The sequence below is a fragment of the Myotis daubentonii genome, chromosome 6, assembly GCF_963259705.1.
Source record: "Myotis daubentonii chromosome 6, mMyoDau2.1, whole genome shotgun sequence".
NCBI lineage: Eukaryota > Metazoa > Chordata > Mammalia > Chiroptera > Vespertilionidae > Myotis > Myotis daubentonii.
Window position 1 is genome coordinate 71,541,286 of NC_081845.1, and position 26,999 is coordinate 71,568,284.

General features: G+C 37.5%; 1 protein-coding gene across 11 annotated transcripts in view; it reads right to left on the reverse strand.

The window, feature by feature from the left end:
• Window positions 1-26,999, reverse strand: part of PHF3 (PHD finger protein 3) — a 99,202-nt gene that overhangs the window by 6,252 nt on the left and 65,951 nt on the right. For 9 of the 11 annotated variants that reach the window (XM_059701283.1, XM_059701281.1, XM_059701278.1 and 6 more), the window contains 10 exons: window positions 20,902-21,211; window positions 17,141-17,324; window positions 14,393-14,540; window positions 14,154-14,310; window positions 12,615-12,731; window positions 8,703-8,834; window positions 6,854-6,989; window positions 3,854-4,049; window positions 3,218-3,365; window positions 124-213 (listed from right to left, as the gene is read on the reverse strand). In XM_059701283.1, the coding sequence (XP_059557266.1) occupies window positions 124-213; window positions 3,218-3,365; window positions 3,854-4,049; window positions 6,854-6,989; window positions 8,703-8,834; window positions 12,615-12,731; window positions 14,154-14,310; window positions 14,393-14,540; window positions 17,141-17,324; window positions 20,902-21,211 (1,618 nt within the window). Of the gene's footprint in view, window positions 1-123; window positions 214-3,217; window positions 3,366-3,853; window positions 4,050-6,853; window positions 6,990-8,702; window positions 8,835-12,614; window positions 12,732-14,153; window positions 14,311-14,392; window positions 14,541-17,140; window positions 17,325-19,520; window positions 20,823-20,901; window positions 21,212-26,999 lie in introns of those variants that run through there. The other 2 variants (XR_009453477.1, XM_059701288.1) reach the window with 2 other exon arrangements.

Genomic DNA, 26,999 nt, shown 5'->3' on the forward strand with positions numbered 1-26,999 from the left:
TAGCAAATGGCTTTAGTTCAGTTTTGTCAACCACATTATTTAGATTTAGAATTCGTACTGGTTCCCTCCCCAGGGGCCCTTGCATAAGAACTCTTAGTGGTTTACTTTCAAAGTTTTCCTTACCTTGGTTCCTGATGCTTTAAGTTTTTCCACATAATCCCAAACTGTCTGAGGTGATATCCTGCCACCTACTTGAATACTATCTGGTAGATCCTGTGGTAAAAATGAAGGTGATTAATGTGTAAACATTTATTATAATCATAGCTCATACAAATTTAGCTCTATGACTAATTTGAAATAGTAATATAAAATAAATAAAAAGATTGTGAAACTGAATCATCAGAGAACAAGAATGCATACAGTAATTAGACTTTACCTCAACTGTCAGTTCCAAATGAATTAGGTGGATGCCCAAAATACAGTTAAACAATCTGAGGTCATGTTCATTTTCAGAAATTAAGAGAAATAGTGGGAAACACTGACAATCCAGGAAAAATGCAGAATATTTCAGAATATTAGGGGAGACTGTTTTTTCCCCTCACATACATCTGCCTGCTTATTTGGTGGTAGTGGGCAGGGGTATGCCTTTATAGTATACATTTTTGCACAGAAAAGAATATCACTGTAATAACGTAAGGTTCACTTTTTTTAAAGGCACAATTTTTCTGAAAACAATTACAAATAAAATCAATTAAGAACTGCAATTAAGAATATTTAAAACTTTAATCAGAATACTATTTTTTCCATGGACTCAAAAATCAAAAAGTATAATTAATTGATATTAAATTCAATTAAGATTAAATTATTAATTGCTTTAAATATTTTATTTGGGGTTGTTGTCCCAACCAAACTAAAAATATGCAGAAAGCAGAAGTGGAGTTCTAGAAAGCAATCACATAGAAAATGGCTCATCACCCTGGCCCAGTAGCGTAGTTGGTTAGAGCATCATCCTGATATACCAAGTTTGAGAGTTTGATCCCCGTTCAGAGCACATACAAAAATCGACCAATGAATGTATAAATAAGTGGAACAAACTGATGCTTCTCTCTCTCTCTAAATCAGTGGTTCTCAACCTTCCTAATGCCGCGACCCTTTAATATAGTTCCTCATGTTGTGGTGAACCCAACCATAAAATTATTTTCATTGCTACTTCATAACTGTAATTTTACTACTGTTATGAATCGTAATGTAAATATCTGATATGCAGGATGTATTTTCATTGTTACAAATTGAACATAATTAAAGCATAGTGATTAATCACAAAAACAATATGTAATTACATATGTGTTTTCCGATGGTCTTAGGCGACCCCTGTGAAAGGGTCATTCGACCCCCAAAGGGGTCGCAACCCACAGGTTGAGAACCGCTGCTCTAAATCAATAAATAAAAATTTTAAAAAAGAAAATGGCTCAGAAAATAGAATAATAGTTTTGTTTAAAATCTAAAGGGGCCCATAGTTCAGGACTTAATTCTCCATTTAAAGGAAGAGGGATCTTCACATTGGATTGATCAAAAACTAAGTTTCTAAATAGATATGTTCAAAGTGACAAACCATACATAAAAATAATACTCATTAACAAAAAACACAACGGCTAAACAAACTGATCAATATCAGATAATCAATATTACACTGAGTTAAACTAACTTCAGCCTAATACAAAGAAAAGAAAAATTTATGATAGTCTTAAAAAGAATAAACATAGCCCTGACAGGGTATGGCTCAGTTGGTTGGAACATTGTCCCACATACCAGAAGGCTTTGGTTCGATTTCTGATCAGGGCACATAACTAGGTTGCAGTTCAATACCCAGTTGGGGCACGTATGGGAGGCAACCAATTGTTTATCTCTCATATTTATGTTTCTCCTTCCCATCCTCTCTCTAAAATTAAGATAAAGCACATCCATGGGTGAGAGAAAGAACCCCTCCGCCCCTCCCCCCCAAAAAAAGAACAAGCGCCCAGCCAGAGTGGCTCAGTGGTTGGGCGTCGATCCGTGACCCAGGAGGTCTCGGTTGGATTCCCAGTCAGGGCACATGCCAAGGTTGTGGGTTTGATCCCCAGTAGAAGGGAGGTACAGGAGGCAACCAACTGATGATTCTCTATCATTGATGTTTCTATCTCTCCCTCTCCCTTCTCCTCTCTGAAATCAAAACGTTTTTTACAAGCATATATATGTTTAGGCTTCCTGAATTACTGAAGAAATTAAATTTCTTTTTAACTTTTGCCTTTATGATCAGTGGACTGAGAATGGAAAAGGTTAATGTCAGATATGAACATGATTAATAGAAAAATATAGAGTATAGGAGCATTGATATATTTTCCTTCTGCATAAACATGAAAAAAGCAAGCTTCAGTGTTTAAAAATTATACTTTCTCATTTATCATACTATATATAATACTACAGCTGTTTATTTTCCATAAATATTGCATCATAGTCCCTATTCCCTCAGATAAAAAACCAGCTAAGCTCTTGGACCCCTTCTTTCTTGCTGCTCAAGCATGACTCCTGGCTTTCAGGGCTCTCAAGCTCCCATACACAACGGACTGATGGACTGGAATTAGTCTGATGCTATACTGGACCCAGCTTCGCCATGGAATGGAAACTCAGGACACTGGCTTTGCTTTTAGCTCTACTAAAGCCCCAGCTGCACCTTTTCCAGGACTGGTGTAAGGGAAATGGGACTTTGAAAACCAAGGGTTATAATTTCACGCAAATAAAGCTTTCTACCACATCCCAAAAAATAATAATAAAATAAAAAACCAGCCAAGGATACCACTACAGCCAACTACGATCATTGGTCTCATGGGAGTGTCAACGAGCTCTCGAGTTTCAACTACAGTCTCTATCTCACTGACAGAAATAGGTAAGAACTGTAGTCATGAGTTGAGAAAGCAAGCAGTAGGAAAATTAGAAGGCTTGTTAACAATGAAAAATCTTCCTGAAAGCTATAATTTTTAAACAAAAATTGTACTTAACAAAATCTTAAATATCCATGCAGATTGTGGATTTAACACTTTCAGAGCAGTTTACTATAGTTCTAAAACTCCATTTGGGAACTCATAATTCCATTAATTGAAGGGTCAATGTCAATAAATATTTTTATTCTGAATAAAAATGAAATATTTTTATTTAACATTTTTATGATATTTATTATGTTGTTTCCTTGCTACTGCTTTCAGAAACACATATGTCAAGAAAGGCAGAAAAGTTCAGTTACCTCTGTCAAGTACTCAGGGGAACCAGACACTGGGTAGGCTTTGGTAACAAATTTTGCAACAGAAGGCATGTTGATAAAACCTTTCCAGATGAAGTTCAATCGAGCCAAGAATGTAGACTCAACTTCAACAGTTCCAGGCATCTCTGGACTAAAAAGATGACATTAAAAAGTTTTCAGCCTACAGATATGTTCATGAATAAATGTATTTTCTACACAGTCATCAATTATTTCTCTATTTTTACATGTCAAAAAGGCTAGAATATGTAAAGGCTATTGATTAAAATATATTTTCACTTTATAAAATTATACTCATATTTACATAGTCATGCTTTACAATGTCATCCTTCTTAGTTGGCTTAGAAGTGCCAACAATTTTCCTTTAATGACCTTTCTCCTGCCTTTTGGCATGAACATAATTAAAGGCAGTTTTATAGTCAAGTCCTCACATATTCAAATCTCTAAATTAACTTTCCCAGTGTTGTTCTTTTACCTCAATTAATTTAGAGCATAGGGAGATACAATTACTTTCTCAAAGGTTCCTAAAAAATATATCATTTTTCTGTTTTTGAAGACCTCCATGTGTAAGTTGGCAAATATTTATAATAATCGTTATAGGTTATATTAAGAAAAAATTACCGTGGAGCAGGAGAGAATGTTGACTTTGGAGACTCTTGTTTCTCTTCCTCAAAGAATTCAGAAGTCAAAATATTTGAGGTTGAAGACAATGCATCTGCTATACTTTCTGCTTCATTGTCTGAATGTTTACGAGATACTCCAACAACAACTTTCACCTTTTTTGGAGAAAGATCATCCACAGGTGGTGCCATTCGACCTAAAGCCAGAGACACCAAAATAAGCTATATTTGTGAACTGAAATTTGTGCAACTTTATTCATTTTTACTCCTAAAGTTATTCGGTTTCGCTGACTGAATTGTTGCATGACCATACATTTCCTGGAGTAAATTTTAATCATATAATTTCTCATATTGATATATTATACCTCTCTGATTAATGTGAAAAATTAGATAAAAAAGGATGTTAAGCAGCTCAGACAAGCTGAAATGGAAATATAACTGGAACCTAAAATAGGTTTCATGATACCCTAGCAAATTTTTTAAACTAAATGACAACAAATTCCAACAATCTTCAGAAGTAACTTAAGAACTAAACTAAGTAAAACAAATCCATAGCCTACTTTGTGGTACATGAGTAGTTCATGGAACACATGCATAGTGCAGTGTGACTTCATTACTAAACATGAAAAATACTAGTAAAGTTTAGAAAATAACAATGCTATTACATCAAAAAGCAAAAATAAATTTAAAAAAATCACTAAAACGTTCAGAAAATACGCCTAGTAGCATTAACCAATGTTTTGTGTGCTACCATTACCAAACAATTGCCATAAAAATATTTAAAATTAATAGAAATAACTAAAAGTATTTTTATTAAAATTTTTCCCAGATAAATGAACTGGGTATATTTAAATACTAGTAAACATCGTGGATAGCTTTCTTTTTTTTTTTTTTTTTTAAATATATTTTATTGATTTTTTACAGAGAGGAAGGGAGAGCGATAGAGAGTTAGAAACATCGATGAGAGAGAAACATCGATCAGCTGCCTCCTGCACATCTCCTACTGGGGATGTGCCCGCAACCCAGGTACATGCCCTTGACCAGAATCGAACCTGGGACCTTTCAGTCCGCAGGCCGACGCTCTATCCACTGAGCCAAACCGGTTTCGGCAGTGGATAGCTTTCTTTAGGGGTAACAATGTGTAAAAAAACACTCTGCCCTTGAGTCTTTACCACTGTACAGAGACTGTACAATTTTGCTAAGATATTTTTATTATAGGAAATTACATAACTTATAATACATTTCTTCTAGTCTCTAGTATAATGATGGAGAGCAACAACTAACTTAAAAGAATTTTGCATGTTCTGAACAAAGTATCATTCCTTTAGTATACGACAGTAAAAATATAAACATTGAGAACTATTATCTCTCGAGTTTAAAAAATACTCTTGATCCTTTACCTTTATGAATAAACTGAATATAAATGTAAAATCTTCCTTAATACATCACCATTTCTTAGGCCCTAACTCCAGTCAATCTCCAACATGTGTTAATATTACTAACTTGTGTATTTTCTCAAAACCCCTACTTATTTCCATCTCCAATGCTACCACTCTAATTAAAATACCACCATCTCCCACTTGGACTCATCTATTCTTTCTCCTTTCTGTTGACTTCTTCCACTGTAATCTCCAGGCAAAGTCAGATACATCTTCATAAAATTCCAATCTTATCAGGTCATTTCCCTTCTAAAACCATTAAGTCACTATCCACTGCTCTTAGGTAAAAAAAATAAAATCTTTAATGTGGCCTACAAAAGTAGATTTTTCAGCATTTTTTATTATGATCTCTTTTTACAGCATGATCTATTACTCACTACAGGGGTATATGTACATGTCCTTATACTTTATAGATATGCGTGTATGTATGTCTGTATTTTTTGTTATATATAAATAACTGCTTTTCCTTGACATTCTAGTCACTGGATTTTATTTCTACTATTAAGTTACAGTCTGCAGTTTGAAAAGCAATGGCTATAAGATACTATGAAATCTGATTTCTAAATATCTCTTCAAACAAATCATGTGCCTTTCTCTTTCTTGAATTCAAGTCAAGCTCATGCCATTCCCAGTAGAATGGTCTATTCCTCTCTTTGCAGGCATAGTTCTCAACCTTCATGTCTCAGTGTAAATGTTAATTTCTCAGCCAAACCTCCCCTAACAATGCAATCTAGGCCAGGTCTTTCTGCTACCAAATACATTGATAACAATTGTACTTCTGTAACTCAAATCATCACCTGTCTGTCTTTTCAATTAGACTACAGTTTCTCTTAAAGCCTGGATAACATCTGTTTCACTACTACTATATTCCCTTCTTCCAGCAAAGTGCCTGGCAAGGAGTAAGAACTCAAATATTTATTAAATGAATGACCAAAAATACGAATATTAGAGAAGCCATAGCCCATGTGGCTCAGTGGATAGTGTGTCAGTCTCAGAACTGCAGTGTCTGTCACAAGATCAATCCCCAGCAGGGCACATGCAGGAGGCAAACCAATGAATGTGTCTCTCTCACATCGATATTTCTCTGGCTCTCCTCTCCCCTTCCATTCTTTCTTTAAAAAAAATTCAAATGGACACATATCCTCGGATGAGGATTAGCAACAACAACAAAAATACTAGAGAAAAAGGTAATTTCTGATGTTTCATTACATATAATACATTATGAATATTATTTCACTCCTTCACTTACTAACTGACAGTACCATCACGACTGCTCTCAATTTCTGAAGTCTATTGTAATGGTTAAATTTTAGTCATTTGACAATGGGTTGATAAGTTCAGATATTATATAATACAACTGATTTTAGATAGTAAAGTACACAATAGTATAAAATTACATGCCAAGCCTGAAGTCACACGCAAAAAATATGCTATTGCTCAAAGGGAGTAGGTAGGTGTTTCACCACCAATACTGGGAAAACAAAAATCTACTTAAATTATAAATACAAGTAACCCCCTTTCCAAGTGAAAGCAACATTTTAGGAAGAAAAATTTCCATTTACCAATGCAAATTTTGCAGTTAAGATCAAAAAGATGTTGTCTGTGTTGACTTGTGGTATCTTTAGACATAGAGTCAATCTCCTCCTTTTGTTTTTCAGATCCTTCGGTCTTTTCCAAAGACTTGTTACCTGCAGGTTCCTAACAAAAGTTAGAGCAAAATTAGTTCTAACAGATAAAAGTTTGGCCTCAATTAACATCAACTTTTATTTCATACTGGCATTTTTCTAAAATGAAACTGTTCCATTTACAGGTTGTTTTTAACTACTTTGTTAAATAACAAATGTTTAGATATTAATTGACTTAAAACAGAGCAAAACTTAAACATTCCTTTCTTCAAGATGTCTAACAAGATTTCATATTATTTTCTAATATCCTCCTATCTAATAAAAGACAAAAAGGGTAATTAACCATACCTCCGCTACACTTCCCATTGGCTAATCAGGGTGATATGCAAATTAACTGCCAACAAAGATGGCAGCCAGCAGCCACGCAGCTGAAGAGAACATGAAGCTTGCTTGCTCCAGTGATGGAGGAAGCCAAGGTTCCCCGCCTGCCACAGCCCGGCTCTGAGCCCGAAAGCAACAATGTTTCAATTATAGCTAAACAAACCTCAGATACCTGCTTTCAGTGGCTGAGGCCTCAGAGCTGGGAGCACCAGTGACGGCAACAATGTCTCAATTATAGAAGGTAAATAAATCCCAGAAAAAAAAAAAAAAGAAAAGAAAAAAAGGAGAGGCTGGGAGCTTCAGTCCCGGCCAGCCTGAAAACGGCCCTCAGCCTCTCACCCAGACTGGCCAAGCACCCCAATGGGGACCCCCACCCTAAAGGGGGTGTGACCAGCCTGAAAACAGCCATCAGCCCCTCACCCAGGCTGGCCAGGCACCCCAGTGGAGACCCCCACCCTGAAGGGGGTGTGACCAGCTGCAAACAGCCATCAGCCCCTCACCCAGGCTGGCCAGGCACCCAAGCGGGACCCCCACCCTGATCCGGGACACCCTTCAAGGCAAACCAGCCGGCCCCCACCCGTGCACTAGGCCTCTATCCTATACAGTAAAAGGGTAATATGTAAACTGACCCTAACAGCAGAAAGACTGGGAATGACTGGTCACTATGATACACACTGACCACCAGGGGGCAGACGCTCGATGCAAGAGCCGCCCTCTGGTGGTCAGTCGCTCCCACATGGGGAAGCTCTGCTCAGCCATAAGCCAGGCTGATGGCTGCCAGTACAGCGGTGGTGGTGGGAGACTCTCCTGCCTCAGCAGGGCTAAGGATGTCTGACTGCAGCTTAGGTCTGCTCCCCGCTGGCAAGTGGACATCCCCCAAGGGCTGCCAGGCTGCCAGAGGGATGTCTGACTGACATATTAGGCCCAATGCCCCGGGGAGCAGGCCAGGGCCAGCAGGTGGTCACCCCCGAGGGGTCCCAGACTGCAAGAGGGCACAAGCCGGGCTAAGGGACCCCCATCCCGAGTGCACAAATTTTTGTGCAACGGGCCTCTAGTTTATAAATAAGAAGTTTCACCAGCTCTCAAACTACAGTCTGCCTAAGAAGCACTTACACATGTCAAGGCCTACTAAGGAATTCACTACATCATGAAGACCCCAGGAATATACATTTTAACAACTGCTTAATAGCTGCCCATAATACAGATAGTCTATCCACTACATACAGAGAAACAATACTATAAACACTCCCAGAAATCCTTTAAACCAAAAAAAAAAATAGGCTACTTTAAAATATATACATTTTTTAAGACTCTTCTTTCTACTTTAAAAACATTAGGCAAAGAAACCTTTTCTGAATCTGTATGCTTTGAACACTATAAAACACAACATTTTTATTATTTTTACCTGAATCTCCATGGCTGCTTCCTGTTCTTTCATTGGAGCATCACTCTCAATTTCTATTTCACCCTTATGAGTTATTTTTGTGATTGGTCGTCTTTCCACTTCTCTCTGCTCTTTCTCAATCATCTCTATGGTCTAACAGAAAATATTTTTAAAAAAATAAAGCACAGCAATAAAACATAATAAAGAAGTGTAACAAGAACTAGTAAAAGGTAGATGAGAATGCAAGAGGTTAAGGAAGGTAAAAATGGGTCCAGTTATTTACCTCACCTTAGTTTAATACAAATCATCATTTAAAGAAAGAAATCAGGTACAAGGCCTAAAGATAAACAAGCTGGTCTTTACTGCAGATGATACTTACAGCCCCAGTTTCAAAGAAGAAAGGCATGTGCATATTTGGGATATGGAGAATAAGAAGAGGAGATACTATTTTCAAAAAATAAAAAATAAAACAGCCCTGGCTGGCGTGGCTCCTTTGGTTGAGTATTGTACCAAGCACCAATAGGTTGCCGGTTCAATTCCTGGTAAGGGCATGTGCCCAGGTTAGGAGTTTGATCCCCAGGAGGGGGCATGCAGGAGGCAGCCTGCTGATGGTTCTCTCTTATTGATGTCTGTGTGTGTCTCTCCCTCTCTCTTCCTCTCTCTCTCACTAAATTAAAAAAAAAATTTTTTTAAGTAAAATAACAGGAGAAATTACACAGTCTGAAAGTAAAGAAATATGTGAAAAAGCAGATAGGAACCAAGATGGCGGCATAGGTAAACACGAGAAATTGCTGCCTCGAACAACCACTTCAAAAATACAACGAAAAGACAAAACGGACATCATCCAGAACCAAAGGAAGGCTGGCTGAGTGGAAATTCTACAACTAGAAGGGAAGAGAAAAGCACACTGAGATTCAGAGGAGCTGCAGAAGTAAAGTGCAGAGGTACGGAGGCTCACACGGAAAGGGTTGGCAACTGAGGACGTGGTTGTCTTTTTCAATCGGGAGGGAGTCTCAAGCTCCCAACAGCTCTGAACTCCAGTTCTGGGCGAGTCTCTGGGGTCCCAGACTCATACAGGGAGAAACTGGACTGTCTGGCATCGGGCAGAACTCGAGGGCGGCTTTCTCTCAGAGGAGCTTGCAGCAATTACTGTGGGACACTGAGACCCGGGGCCTCTTAGGGCAGGACTGAGGATCAGCCATAGCTGTTTGCTCCACCCTCCTACTGATTCCCTGAGACCCTGCCCCACCCAAGCTATGCGCAGAGGCTTGTGCATATGAATGGTTTGGCCCTTTGAGATCTAAAATTACCTAACAAACTGCAGCTGGGTCAGAGAGACCCAGAACATCCAAAAGAAGGCCCAAGGCACCACAGCAGCTTCATTGCTTCACAGCTGGGCCTCATCTGGGCACCTCCAAAACCCAAACAAGGAAGAGGAACCTGCAGATCTCTCCATAGCTCCTGCTGGGTAGCCTCAGGCAGAGGCTAAATTAGCACCTCCTTAGAGATCCAAGAGCCAGTGGACCCAGTGGTCAGAGTGGGATCATCCAGATTATAACTCCTCAGATCCATAAGGGACACACTCGGGACAGACTCAGTGAGCACCAAAGCCCCACTGAAGCAAGTCTTGCCCCAGAAGGGTGTCTCCAGCACAGAAGTTCTCCCACTGCAGACAGCTGATTCTCACAGCCAACTGGCCTAGAGGTCAATTCCTCCCAGTGATACCTACAACAATCAAGGCTTAACTACAACAAGACTGTGCACAAAGACCACAAGGGGGTGCACCAAGAGTGTCCTCCTCAGGTAATTGGGGAGACTGAGCCACTGGGCTCTATAGGACACCTAGCACAGAAAGCCACTCTATCAACACGGGGAAGCAGCCAGAATGCGGAGACAAAGAAACAGGTCACAAATGACAGAAATGGAGGAAAGCAAACTACTGGATATAGAGTTCAAAACCACACTTTTAAGGTTTTTCAAGAATTTTCTAGAAACCGCCGATAAATTTAGTGAGATCCTCGATAAATCTAGTGAGACCCTTGAGGATATGAAAAAGGACCAACTAGAAATTAAGCATACACTTACTGAAATAAAGAATATTATACAGAGATCCAACAGCAGACTAGAGGATCACAAGAATCAAGTCAAAGATCTGAAATACGAAGAAGCAAAAAACACCCAACCGGAAAAGCAAAAAGAAAAAGGATCCAAAAATACGAAGATAGCGTAAGGAGCCTCTGGGACAGCTTCAAGCGTACCAACATCAGAATTATAGGAGTGCCAGAAGATGAGAGAGAGCAAGATATTGAAAACCTATTTGAAGAAATAATGACAGAAAACTTCCCCTACCTGGTGAAAGAAATAGACTTACAAGTCCAGGAAGTGCAGAGAACCCCAAACGAAAGAAATCCAAAGAGGACCACACCAAGACACATCATAATTAAAATGCCAAGAGCAAAGGCAAAGAGAGAATCTTAAAAGCAGCAAGAGAAAAACAGTCAGTTACCTAGAAGGGCATACCCATACGACTGTCAGCTGATTTCTCAATAGAACCTATGCAGGCCAGAAGGAGTGGCAAGAAATATTCAAAGTGATGAATAGCAAGAACCTACAACCAAGATTACTTTACCCAGCAAAGCTATCATTCCGAATTAAAGGTCAGATAAAGAGCTTCACAGATAAGAAAAAGCTCAAGGAGTTCATCACCACCAAACCAGTATTAAATGAAATGCTGAAAGGTATCCTTTAAGAAGAGGAAGAAGAAGAAAAAGGTACAGATACAAATTATGAACAACAAATACACATCTATCAACAAGTGAATCTAAAAATCAAGTGAATAAATAATCTGATGAACAGAATAAACTGGTGATTATAATATAATCAGGGGCATAGAAAGGGAGTGAACTGACTATTCTGGGGGGAGGGAAAGAGGTGTTGGGGATGCGGGAAGAGACTGGACAAAAATCGTACACCTATGGATGAGGACAGTGTGGGGGGGAGAGGGGGTAAGGGCAGAGGGTGGGGTGGGAACTGGGTGGAGGGGAGCTATGGGGGGAAAAAAGAGGAACAACTGCAATAATCTGAACAATAAAGATTTAATTTAAAAAAATATGTGAAAAAGTGTAATATATGAAATCAAGGCCTTTGGTACTTCAAACTAGATTTGGTAGAAGATCTACTTGGAAACGTAATACCTAAGATGCAGATAAATATTATGAAGAATCAGGTAAATTATGTAGAGTTAATATGAAGTAACCAGTATTTTCTAGAATAAAGGGCTAATGTTCTGAGGCCATTGTAATCAAATAGTGGATGATGGGTTACCTCATACCTCAAGTCACATACATACTCACTTAAATCTTTAAAGGTATTTCAAGTTCACAACCTTCAACTAAAAACTCTTAGCATCAGTGACTTTTAGAATTTTTTAGTTTTAAAAATGCAATATGGTGCACATATTGTATATGTTACATAACACTCCAGTTAGTGCTACTTAATTAAATACACAACATTTCTGTGAATACATTAAGACATGGCAATTCAGGTCAGTTTTATCACTAAATTTGTTATAGGAAAAAACACTTTTTCAGATCTTTTGGCATTTGAAACTTCAAATGGGGATTATAAACCTACAAAATTTTCATTCTGAATTAAATCTGGCTCTCCAAATTAGTAATACTCATAATACTTTCAAATTGGGCTTCTGAAAAGTTAAGATGTGATTAAGATGCACCTATTTCCCCACCTTCTGCTTTACAAATTATATAACAAAACACAAAGTATTTATGTAACCTGAAAACTTGAGAGAATGAAAAAAAGCAGCAGAGATCAAGAAAAATAAAAGATAGCATTTAAGAACAAGGCTAAACAACTAGAAGGCTTAAAAAATATAGACTTTAATATAGTCAAACACATATTCATAAGTAATCTTACATGTCTGTTTTCTCTTCGTCTCCAAGCAGCTAACTCTTTGGAAGCTAGTTCCTCTGGACTCATTCTTATAAGATGATCAGGGGTTACTTCTCCTTTCAGTACTTTTTTAAATAATATCTGGAAGTATTTTAAAATGGGAAGGGGAGAAAAACATTTTCAGAAGAAAAAAAGCGGCTATCCAGAAACTTGTAATAAATAAGATGCAATTTTGAAAACTGATTTATAAATGTTTTATAATTTACATATTGCCTACTATAAGATTAAAAGACAACCTTGTAGCCTAGGAACTTATCGAAGGCAGCAAAATACACATCTCGTAAAAAGCAACACATGACGCAGAAGCACGTACACTGGAAACATTACAACATCTATCCCAAAGCTGTATTATGTCTTCCCAAGGACACACTGTTATAACAGACAAAGTACTACATAAAAGAGCTTTACTAAATATGATGTCTTTCATATTTTTAAGATTGCATATGTTTAAATCTTAACAGGCCTGTAGGAATTCCAGAGGGAAGAATCAACTGAAAAAAAGAAACCTAAAGGAACTAATTTCTTATTGAAGAAAAACTTCCAGATTATACAATTCAGAAAGTAATAGATCCCCTAGCCAGTGGTCGGCAAACTGTGGCTCGTGAGTCACATGCGGCTGTTTGGCCCCTTGAGTGTGGCTCTTCCACAAAATACCACGTGCGGGCGTGCATGTACAGTGCGATTAAAACTTCATGGCCCATGCACAGAAGTCGGTATTTTGTGGAAGAGCCACACTCAAGGGGCCAAAGAGCCGCATGTGGCTCGCGAGCCGCAGTTTGCCGACCACTGCACCATAAAGTAAAGATTCTACACTGTAGAATTCTCGTAAGTAGCTGTTAGAATATTTCAAGAAAATACTTAAACTACATACCATAGCAAATATAGGTATGGAAACTGACAAACTGCTATCACTTATGTGAAAGCTTTGTCAAATTTAACCAAATATGCAAGGCATTTGCATCTACGCACACACACACACACTTTTAGATTCTAAATCACAAACAAGAAATCCCAAGAAAGTTAAGTTTTCATTGTGAATGTTTACTCCACTGATAAAAGATACTTAGAACTAAAGTCATATTTAATGTAATAAAAATGTCTTAAAATAGTTTTGTTTTTTTATCTAAATGCAATTTATTTTAAGGAGTGCAGTTATTTTCTGATTTAAATCAGAAGTATTAAATAGTATTGTCAATTTTAGCTTAATCATTTTTGAAGAATACATAGGAATTCTTTTTAACAAACTGGACTGAACAAGGAACATAAAGGAAAGAAAATTCACATAAATCAGTTAAGACAGATTTAGTATTTTATATTTTAATAGACTCATTCTATAATACTAGTCACCACTAAGCAGAATTCAATCCAGAAGCAAAAGACTATTAAAATTCCATGGTCTCACTCCAATAAATTATAGATCTCCTGTATTACAATCTTAAATCCTTATGCATTCAGTAAAGTAAGAAGCATAAGTATCTATGAACATGAACAAAACACACTTACATTGTTTTTAGGATCTTTCAGGTTGAACATCAAACTTCTATATTTGTTCTTATATTTAGCATCTGTGTCCCGAAAAAAAGAGAAAAGCTCTTTTTCAATTTTTGTGGCAACTTTTGCTGCCTTTTCCTCTGGTACCTTCAAATTTGAATCTGTAAGTCTTAAAATTAGAACAATTTAATTATTTTTCAAATACAAGAAGCACGTATTATTCAATCTTCCACAACAGTAATGTGTATTACCTTTTCATCAGAATGTCTTTGAGAGAGTGTCTGACACTCTGTCGGATCTGATCTGCAGAGGGTTTGGCAGCAGGGGCAGCAGGAGGATGCACATTAGGCGCTCCTTTTTCAATCTTCTTCTTTTTTACCTCTTGCTTCTCATGAGCACCTAATTTAAATAAATATAAAAACACATTGTTTCTAAAAACATATTTTTCTTTTTAATACAGACGTAAATTTATAAACAAAACCGACTGATTAAAAATGACTATTTCTAACTACTCCATATTGAAATACTCTTGACATTCTAAATCTATATATGGTGACAGATGTGGTGATCATTTCATAATATACAGAAATATTATATCATTATGCTGTACAGCTAACACTAATATAATGCTGTGCCAGTTATACCTCGTTTAAAAAAATTTTAATTAGAAATTAAGTAACTAAAGCTAAAAAATGATATAGCCTCTTTTCCATTTTAAATAATGGCTTTTAAAGCTAGTTACTTTTCACATATATGCATTAACTTTTAAAAAACTATTTAGAAAATGTGGCCTGAACTTATTAAGAGAGCAAATAATGTAATGATCTTACTACTACCACAAAATTCATGAATCTCCTCTGGTTTTAAAACAAACGTACTTGGCCCTAACTGGTTTGGCTCAGTGGATAGAGCGTCGGGTCTGTGGACTGAAAGGTCCCAGGTTCGATTCCGGTCAAGGGCATGTACCTTGGTTGCAGGCACATCCCCAGTGCAGGGTGTGCAGGAGGCCGCTGATCGATGTTTCTCTCTCATTGATGTTTCTGAGTATCTCTCTCCCTTCCTCTCTGTAAAAAAATCAATAAAATATATTTAAAAAACAAACAAACGTAGTTGATTGATATTGTAATTTGAATGTTAAGCTTTTCAAATGATTTTCCAATCCACCATTACTAATTCCTGTGCATCTCCAAAAAATGTCGAACATTCCACTACTCTGAACTCCTATCACACCAACTTATTCTAAAATCTCCTTCCTCATTCTTAAACCTATCCTTTTTATTGTCTATGCCAGTGATGGCGAACCTATGACACACATGTCAGAGGTGACACGCGAACTCATTTTTTTGTTTGACTTTTCTTTGTTAAATGGCATTTAAATGTGTAAAATAAGTATCAAAAATATAAGTCTTTGTTTTACTATGGTTGCAAATATCAAAAAATTTCTCTATGTGACACGGCACCAGAGTTAAGTTAGGGTTTTTCAAAATGCTGACATGCCGAGCTCAAAGGGTTCGCCATCACTGGTCTATGCCCTCACTCTCCCACATAACCAACTTTGATTAAACAGTCCAACACTATTACCACTCCTTTGCATACTTAATGCCTTTATTCTCTCTCCTTTAAACCTCCGCACTGGCAAAATCACAACACCGAATAGCCTACGAACAGCTTAAGATAACTGGAAAAAAATAAGCTCTGGTGTGGACAGGTCTCACTTTAAATTTATAAGCCACAAATCTTAAGTAGATAACTCAATCTATTGCCTTAGTCCTGTTAAATTTTCTCAGAAAATTTCCTCTCCCACTTTCAAAACATCAATTTTACTCGTGTTCTCCTCTCTTCTCAAACCAACAACGCTTTTCCTCACCTTCAACCTCATTTGATTTTCTCACTTCATATTTTTACTAAGAAAACAGAAAAATGTCAGCTATCACATCTTCCCATCACTAAATCAACCTGTATCTGTCCTCCCTATCATATACCATCTTCCTTTTCTATAACCTAACACTTCAATGTGAATCCCACCCCCTCATCTCATGGATTTTTTAACTTCATCCATCACATAATCTCTCCTATATCACCAAATTCTGTTTGTCTACGGGATCATTGCCATTAATGCTCTGTCTATATCTCCTTAAAAAAAAAAAAGTCCTGGGGCAGGCTATGAGTTCAATGGGACAAAAAGGGAACACAGGTAATACTTCAATAATAAAGATTTTTTCAAAATAAATAAAAAGTGCTAGATGCCATATCCACTTCTAGTTAGCACACTATCTGTTCCCTTTAACAGCAAAATTCCTTGAAAGAGTTATCTGTAATCATCTTGTTCCTCACTTTCCATTCTTCCATAAGCCACTACAATTGGTTTCTGTTCCCGCTGCTCCACCAAAATCATTCTAATCAAGGTTACCAATAATCTCTATTTCACTAAACCACATACTTATTCTATGTCCATCTTATTAAATGTCCAGACCAGACAGCATTTGACATGGTTATTATTTCTTCCTGTATCAAACTTCATCTTGCTTCCAGGCCACCATGGTCTCTTACTTCTCTTATCTCACTCAGGTCACTGCCTCTTCTTCCCAACTTCTAAATGTAGATGCTCTCCAAGGGCTGTGCTCCTGTCTCTTCATCACTGAACCCTACCTGTATATATCTAAGTTTGGACTTTAAACTACTATGCACTGATAATACTGTGATTCTCTATCCCATTACTCTGCCTTTTCTTCATAGTGTCTAAATTCTGTTAAATAGCATACCATTTTCTTGTCTGTCTTCTCCCATTGGTATTTAAGTGCCATGAGGGAAGGAGTTGTACCTTAAATTCATTAGTACTTCCCCAGCATTTAAAGTAATGGTTTTTAATTTCAAGTAAGGTTAATCACCAAAACATTAAAATGTTAAAAATTTTTAATTTCCCTAAACATTTTAACTGATAGTATATGAAATAAAATATAAATACATTAGTATATAATAATTTCTATTAATCTCACTACCTGGTTTTGAAGCTTTTTCCCCTGTGCAAATAACAGCTGTGGAATCTTTTGGTATTTTTTCACTTTTTTCATCTGAGGATCTCCGAGGTAAAACTGGTTGTCCCATCTTTCGAAGAGGAGCTAGCTGCCATTTTTTCATTTCACTATCTCTACAGTCTGATGAGTTTTTACCTTCACCAGATTCCTGGGGGGAAAAAAAAAGAAGAAAAAAAAGTAATTACTAGAATTAAAATTTCTACACTATCTTTAACTATAACTCAAGCCTCAAGAGATATAGATGAAAAAATTAAACCTTATTAGTATTACAACCTATAACAATATCAAACATTTTCTATTCTTTGGCCCAGTAACTGTTTAAAGGGATTTTTAAAGATGCACAAAAAATAATTCAATTAGCAAAAAGAAGAATCACCCTTTCATTCAAAATCCATTTGTTAAGCATGTTTTCTACAGAACACATACTAGACTATTTAGTTCTTTTATATAAAGGAGAACTAAAAAATAGAGCTCACATTCCCAATATCAATATTAGAAAGAAAATTAGAGATATAAGATAGAAATAGTTCTCTTAGTTGCCTGTGGATATGGGAAATGGAGGAAAAAATTGTAGAGAAACAGGTATTATATTTTTCACTATTTTCTAAAACAAATGAAGTTCTATTCATCCATAGTAAGTGTATCAGTTAAGTTCTCAGTGTACTAATTGTGGCAATTTTAACTCCCATAGGTAGAACAAACCTTCAGGATACCTGCTACTCTTATCCTAATATAACCCACAGCTGGTGGTGAAACTGGCATTCTGGGAACCCTGGGAGAAACCAGTCACATCACACTAGTGTTTAAAAGACGGGGAAGCCTGGCCTGCATGGCTCAGTGGTCGAGTGTCAACCTGTGAACCAGGAGGTCACGGTTCAATTCCTTCCTGGTCAGGGCATATCCCCAGTTTGTGGACTTGGTTCCCGGTGTGGGTGTGGGGCATGAAGGAGGCAGTTGATTGATGATTCTCTCTCATCATTGTTTTTGGTTTTTTTCTCTCCCTCCCTCTCCCTTCTTTGAAATAAATAAAATAAAAAATAGTAAATAAAAAACATGGAGAAGAACACTGTATATAGACATAAAGTCATAGGATACATACAAAAACTGATTTTCTCCAGACTAGGAATCTTCTAATTTTATTTATTTACTTTCTACTTCCCCAAATAGACTTACTTGAGAGCAGGAATATATTTCAATCAGTGCAATAAACCAAAGTCTGGTATCAGGCTTGGCATACATAGAAACTCAATAAATGGTTTAACATAAAAATCTAGGGGTAACAAGTGATTTTTAAAGAGCAGACTTCATAAACTAAAAGCAGACAAGTCTAAATAAGATTCAACGGTTCATCAAAAAGGAAGCAGTTATCACTTGGATAGCACATGCATTTACAAAATCAGACTAGGTCTTTTTCTGGAAATGGGGGGTTTCTCAAACCATTTACAATGTTAATGTTTTTTTAAATGTCATTTTAGACAAGATGGAGACAACTCAGCTAAATGACAAAACAATGAGCCATATTTCTAAATGGCCAAGAATTTGTACCCAAAAAGTGATGAGTAATAGTTGATGATAAAAGAAGTTTTCCAAAGGTGTGTTATAAATTCTTCTCAATGGAGCTTTCAGTTCTGTATTATCAATTACTTTGGTGCTAATCAGATCAATAAAGAAACAGCATATATCAGAAGGACATAATCTGATTCCAAAGTCTTGGCAGACAGAAAACAGTGGATACAAGGATTTGGCAAACTGGAACTTAATCCAGATTTGTCATATAAGGAGTGTCTGAAAGAACTGAATTTGTCAGTAATAGAGATTTTGGAGAAAATATGCGCATGCTCTTAAATCTGAATGGTAGGACTAAAAGATTTCCAAGATTCCTTCCAACTCTACGATTCATGTTCACTGCTTTTTGGATGATACTTAACTCTCCATGTACGTTCGTTGCCACTATGTTTCCTCCCTAGCGCTATCTATAATAACGACGAATCAATTAGAAAAATAAACAGTAGCAAAAAGGTAGACAAAGAAAATTTATACATTGCTCCTGTAATTGACTTAATATCTTTAAATATCTATTTATAAAATACTTTTAGAAGGTAGTTAAAAATATAAGAATGAGGGAAAACTGACAACTTTTTTAAAGAGTCCACATTTTAAAAGAAAAATTATGAGGTGAGGGTTCCAAGCAAATACTAGGACAAAGGTAAGACAAATTGATTACTTTTCCTTACAGAGAAAAATAAAACTCTTTCATTTGGAAATAATAATACCAAACGTAGTTTAAGGATTAATAGACATTTATGAACCAAAAAACTTTTTAAAATTTTTTTATTCATTTCAGAAAAAAAGGGAGAGAGATATGAGAGAGAATGATGAGAGAGAATCCTTGATCAGCTGCCTCCTGCATGTCCCACATTAAGGATTGACCCCAAAACCTGGGCATGTGCCTCAACGAGGAATCAAACCATGACCTCCTGGTTCATAGGTTGATGCTCAACCACTGAGCCATGCCAGCTGGGCTGAAAAGCTTTGTAAAGAAATTTTATCAGTAAGCACAATTTACAGTTAACAATACAAGATCACACACACACATCCTACACAGAAAATCCAAGTACCAAACTGGAGATTAGAAATAGCAAAAATAAAATCTGTATGTTACATAAAAATCCATCCACTCTTATGGAAAAACTAGGGGCCCAGTGCACAAATTTTTGCATGGGTGGGGTCCCTCTGGGTGGCCTGCAGGGATCGGGCCAAAACCCGCAGTCCAATGCCATCTGCAGCTTCTACCTGCCACCCCCGCTCATCCCAGCCCCACTGTGCCTGCCGCGGGCTCGCACCCAATCAGTCCCAATCAGGAAAGGCTCACACTGCTGCAGCAGTGCTTGCCAGCCATGAACCCTGCATCTGGAGCCCTCCCAACGGGAATGGCCTGCGGGAATGGGTTGAAACCAGCTCTCAGACATCCCCCGAGGGGTCCTGGATTTCGAGAGGGTGCAGACCAGGCTGAAGAACCAGTGCACTATCGGGCCGGGGAGGGACCGCAGGAAGGCTCCAGGGTGTGTCCGGCCCATCTCACTCAGTCCCGATCGGCCGGACCCCAGCAGCAAGCTAACATACCAGTCAGAACATCTGTCCCCCAGTGGTCAGTGCATGTCACAGCGACTAGTCGACCAGTTGACTGCCCCCTGGTGGTAAGTGCACATCACAGCGAACAGTTGAGCAGCCTTAGCATATCATTAGCATATTACACTTTGGTTATTCGTTTGTTCTGCCATTCAGTCTATTTGCACATTATCCTTTTATTATATAGGATAGGACTAGAAGCCCGTTGCACGAAGATTCAAGCAATAGGCCTTCCTTCCCTTGGCTGCTGGCACCTGTTTTCCTCTGCCACCCGGAACCCAGGCCTTCGGTCCGGCCGCAGCAAAGAAGCCAAGCCTCTTCAGTCTTAAGTCTCCACTCTGGCCAGAGCCTTCAGTCTTTGCTCTGTGCCTGCATATGCAAATTAATCTCCATCTTTGTTGGGTTAATTTGCATAGTCACTCTGATTGGCTGGTGGGTGTAGTGGAGTGACACAATTTGCATATTTCTCTTCTATTAGTGTAGATAAGTTTGAAAATGTACACTAGAACAATAAATCCTAAGGAGAAATTTCAAATTCTAATTATCAGCCTACACAAATTTCTTACGATAACAGAACACATTAACGAGAAGCTCACCCGTTTTAAAATTTTGACCTTGTGCTTCACTGTGTCATCTGTACATTTGGTTTTGTCATTTGTTGATGTGTGCTTTGATAATCCAAGCTTTTCATAGTCCATTGTTTTATCTTCAGTATGGACTTCAACTTTAGCTTGGTTTTCCAAAATATCTGGATCTGTTTCTTCAGTCTTTTTATCTTCCTCAGCACAACATTTCACACACACATATTCTTTGTCTTCCTCTCCCATTTGCTGTGCTTGAGAAAGACTTAACCCGACACAATCACCGTGAAACCAGTCATCACATCTTCCACAGCCAACCATAAACCTGGAAGAAGAAAAAAAAAACTTTGATACATTTTCTTTAAAATCAATGTCAAAAGCCTAAATTTTCAAAAATTAACTTTTTTTGTATGTTTTCTATCTTTAACCCATTCTATCAGTTAAACATGGAGCAAGTTTTCAAAAAGAATATTCAATGAAAATGAAACTTTTCTCTTCTGGTATGAATGAGAAAATACTGAAAACAAAAAAAAACCCATAGGACTAAAATAAAGGGCAACTGACCCTCGTCAGTATACTTTATAAAATAAGAAATTATAGAATTTCTCTACTGAGAAGGGTGGTTAAGATCTGTGATATGAAAAAAAAAAAAAAAAGATCTGTGATATCACAATCCACCAAAGTTACATTTAACACAGATCTGTCATACATAAAATTAGAGAATTTATCCAATGAGTAATTTTAAATGACAAAAAAAATCAGAAAACAAAAATCCAACTCAAAAACTAATATAATGGAGTCTCTCAAATTGTTTATTAACCATCTTAATTATATAACTATTCTTTGAGCTCAAAATACTGTGTTTCAGGGTGTGACATTGATTTTGCTAAAAAATCTTTAAGTACTTTTGAGTGTGGACTTCCTTAATTCTGACCAAATACTTCTCCTAGTAAACTTTTTCCAAAATAAAGATCAATACTATATGTTAATGTGAAAATACTGAGGATGACTTTTAAAAAAATTTCTAAGCAATGTCCTTATAAAAGTTTTCCTTTTACGGCATTTTATCTAAGAAATAACTTCACGCCCTAACCAGTTTGGCTCAGTGGATAGAGCGTCGGCCAGTGGACTGAAAGGTCCCAGGTTCGATTCTGGTCAAGGGCATGTACTTGGTTGCTGGCACATCCCCAGTGGGGGTGTGCAGGAGGCAGCTGATTGATGTTTCTCTCTCATCAATGTTTCTAGCTCTCTATTCCTGTCCCTTCCTCTCTGAAAAAATTAATAAAATATATCTAAAAAAAGAAATAACTTCACTAACCCATGAAAACATCCAGGGCCATGAGATTTATTATGACTCTAAAATGGCAAATCAGCAATTTCAGGGAGAAATTATTTACATATTTTACAACCTGTTAGAAAAACTACAAAACTCAATCATGTTTAACATTTTCATTTTTCAGGTTAGTAACTCATGCTATGTTCAGAAAATTAAGATAGAATTATTCGGGTCTATTATTTAACAATAAGACTTCGTATTGATTTTAGTAGTAATAATAGTGGCACCTCATGTCAAAGGTTTTATTTTTCTTTCAAAACTCCTTTTAAAAAACTGTGGACCAGGGAAACCAAGATGGCGGCATAGGTAAACACCGGAAATTGCTGCCTCGCACAACCACTTCAAAAATACAACTAAAACATAACACAGACATCATCCAGAACCACAGAAAGGCTGGCTGAGTGGAAATTCTACAACTAGAAGGAAAGAGAAAAGCACACTGAGACTCAGAGGAGGTGCGGTGTGGAAGTAAAGTGCAGAGGTACGGAGGCGCATGCGGAAAGGGCTGGCAGCTGAGGACGTGGTTGTCTTTTACAATCGGGAGGGAGTCTCAAGCTCCCGACTGCTCTGAACTCCAGTTCCGGGCGAGTCTCTGGGGACCAAGGCTCATATAGGGAGAGGTGCTTGCAGCGATTACCGGGACACTGAGAAGCGGGGCCCCTTAGGGCAGGACTGAGAAGCAGCCATAGCTGCTTGCTCCGCCATGTTGATCCCCTGGGACCCCTGACCCGCCCAAGCTGTGCGCCGGCTTTTGCATATGAAAGGCCTGACCCTTTGCAATCCGAAAATTACCTAACAAACTGCAGCTGGCCCAAGGCCCCACAGCAGCTTGCATTCCTTCATAGCTGAGCACCTGCTGGGTAGCCTCAGGCAGAGGCTAAATTAGCACCTCCTTAGAGATCCAAGAGCCAGTGGACCCAGTGGTCAGAGTGGGATCATCCAGATTATAACTCCTCAGATCCATAAGGGACACACTCGGGACAGACTCAGTGAGCACCAAAGCCCCACTGAAGCAAGTCTTGCCCCAGAAGGGTGTCTCCAGCACAGAAGTTCTCCCACTGCAGACACAGCTGATTCTCACAGCCAATTGGCCTGGAGGTCAATTCCTCCCAGTGATACCTACAACAATCAAGGCTTAACTACAAAGCTGTGCACAAAGCCCACAAGGGGGTGCACCAAGAGTGTCCACCTCAGGTAATTGGGGAGGTTGAGCCACTGGGCCCTATAGGACACCTAGCACAGAAAGCCACTCTATCAAGACAGGGAAGCAGCCAGAATGTGGAGACAAAGAAACAGGTCACAAATGACAGAAATGGAGGAAAGCAAACTACTGGATATAGAGTTCAAAACCACACTTTTAAGGTTTTTCAAGAATTTTCTAGAAACCGCTGATAAACTGAGTGAGACACTCAAGAAATCTGGTGAGACCGCCGATGAATTTAATGAGATCCTCAAAAAGTCTAGTGCAGCCATGGGCAAACTACGGCCCACGGGCCAAATCCGGCCCGTTTTAAATGAATAAAACTAAAAAAAAAAAAAAAAAAAAAAAAAAAAAGACCGTACCCTTTTATGTAATGATGTTTACTTTGAATTTATATTAGTTCACACAAACACTCCATCCATGCTTTTGTTCCAGCCCTCCGGTCCAGTTTAAGAACCCATTGTGGCCCTCGGGTCAAAAAGTTTGCCACCCCTGGTCTAGTAAGACCCTCAAGATTGTGAAAAAAGACAAACTAGAAATTAAGCATACACTGACTGAAATAAAGAATATTATACAGACTTCCAACAGCAGACTAGAGGATCGCAAGAATCAAGTCAAAGATCTGAAATACGAAGAAGCAAAAAACACCCAACCGGAAAAGCAAAAAGAAAAAGGATCCAAAAATACGAAGATAGTGTAAGGAGCCTCTGGGACAGCTTCAAGCGTACCAACATCAGAATTATAGGAGTGCCAGAAGATGAGAGAGAGCAAGATATTGAAAACCTATTTGAAGAAATAATGACAGAAAACTTCCCCTACCTGGTGAAAGAAATAGACTTACAAGTCCAGGAAGTGCAGAGAACCCCAAACGAAAGAAATCCAAAGAGGACCACACCAAGACACATCATAATTAAAATGCCAAGAGCAAAGGCAAAGAGAGAATCTTAAAAGCAGCAAGAGAAAAACAGTCAGTTACCTAGAAGGGCATACCCATACGACTGTCAGCTGATTTCTCAATAGAACCTATGCAGGCCAGAAGGAGTGGCAAGAAATATTCAAAGTGATGAATACCAAGAACCTACAACCAAGATTACTTTACCCAGCAAAGCTATCATTCAGAATTGAAGGTCAGATAAAGAGCTTCACAGATAAGAAAAAGCTCAAGGAGTTCATCAACACCAAGCCAGTATTAAATGAAATGCTGAAAGGTATCCTTTAAGAAGAGGAAGAAGAAAAAGGTACAGATACAAATTATGAACAAATACACATCTATCAACAAGTGAATCTAAAAATCAAGTGAATAAATAATCTGATGAACAGAATAAACTGGTGAATATAATCAGGGGCATAGAAAGGGAGTGGACTATTCTTGGTGGGGGGGGGGGATGCGGGAAAAGACTGGACAAAAATCATATACCTATGGATGAGGACAGTGGGGGGGGGGGGCGGTGGTAAGGGCAGAGGGTGGGGTGGGAACTGGGTGGAGGGGAGCTATGGGGGGAAAAAAGAGGACTAACTATAATAACCTGAACAATAAAGATTTAATTAAGAAAAAAAAAATAAAAATAAAAAATTGTGGTCCAATAGGAAGATATTAAACGTAAAACACAGTTACATGCCCAACTCTCCCTAAATACACCAGAGGTTCTGTTTTAATATTGGAAATACAAAAATCATAAGAGGTTCATGCTTTACATGGTATCCTGAAAAGTTATCCCAAATCTCTCATTCCTCAATAGCAGCACTCTTGTTCTGTGCCTTTCTACTGTATACCAAGCTACTGCTGTGCATGAAGGAAACCAAGACTTCAAGTCTTTAATTCACCATTCTTTACCCTAACTGTGCTGGCTTTATAAGTCACCATTTCCCCAATGATCATTTGGTTTAGGAGGAAAAAACAAAAAATCTCGTGCCTTATGTAAAAACAAAAACTAGAATGTTTTGGATTCATAACCCTATTATGTAAGCTTTTAAACAACATGGTTAATTTGCAATACAGAAATTGTTTCTTTAGGTTTGGGGACATTTTAGATGGGTCCATGTTTCAATTATAAAAACTTACAGCCAACAGAAAAATAAATTGAATACAGATGCTTAAAAGTTCTATTCACATTGCAAAGTTGCTACTGCTTGAAAACAATGTCTTTGAAATATTAAAGGAAAGCTAATAGGGATTTCCCTTTATTTCCATTGTCAGAGTAAGACACTGCTTAAAAACCTATACATTATGACCAGTTATAGTGTATAGATTCACAAAGGTAAGATTATGTATTTTCTTCCCTTTTTGTATTATTTCTCATGGGGGGCGGGGGGGTATGTATCACACTGCTAACATGGTTACTCTCTCTTTTTCTGCTGTCCTTGATCTGGTTACTACTAGGTAAAAATCACTTAAAAGGCTACAACCTGGGCCCTGGCCAGCTTTGCCCAGTGGTTAGAGTATTGGCCGTTGAACTGAAGGGTCACAGGCTCTATCCCTGGCCCCATTTGGGGCGCATGTGGGAGGCAACCAATGTACCTCTCACATTGATGTTTCTCTCCCTCCCACCCTTCCACTCTCTCTAAAAATCATGGAAAAAAAAATATCCTCCAGTGAGGCTTAACAAAATAATTCTACAACCTGGATGTTAACGCTTTCACTGAAATCATATATATATATATATATATATATATATATATATATATATATATATATATATAAAATTTGTGTATGTCTATGTATATATAATGTATAGTTTAGCTCTGGATTAATTAAGGGGACCAAGTCAGCATATATCAATTAAATTGAAGAGTCTGGAAATATTTTTGTTCTATTATAGGTTCATACACAAAATTTTAAATAAAAATTTAAAAAAATTAAATGAGATCCACTATAATTAGAATCTAATTTAATATTCTAATCTTTTTGGCATAAGCCAAAATATTTTTAGAAAATTTTCAAGTTTTTTTTCAAAGTAACCCCCAGAGGCAACACTGAATTCCTATTCTTAACAAATTCATGTCATTAATTCATTGACAAAGTAATTGTTACAAGATGGGCCTTCAGTTCTGTTAAGTGGCAAATCTAGGCATTACTGTGAATGTATATACACTCATTCTTTTCTAAAATAAAAGGGTTCAATTCCACATAAACTTTAATCCTGTTTTTGTCACTAAGAACCTTATCTGCAGAAAAAAATACTTTTCAAACTCTTAAAGTCCTGAAACGAAAAAACCCAGTATTATTTATTCTAGGCGAAAATTTCCTTCTCAGAAAAGGTTGCTTTGATTGTAAAGCTTTCAATCCATTCAGCTAAAATTTGTTTTAGATTTCATCCAATAAACTAATCTTCTATAACTGAACAAGAAATTGTAATATAAAGATGCAAATGTTTTCAGGACAACTAATAACTACAAGGTAGTATGAAAAGACTATCTGTTCCTTCTGATACACTAGCTGGCTTATGTTTACAAGTAGTTCAAAAGTGACATTAATTTTTTTTAAATGAGAAATAACTGGTTTTTAAAATAATGTGTACACCTTTGTTGTATGGCTGAATCAAGAAAACAGAATCTAAAATATAAACAAATAAAAAA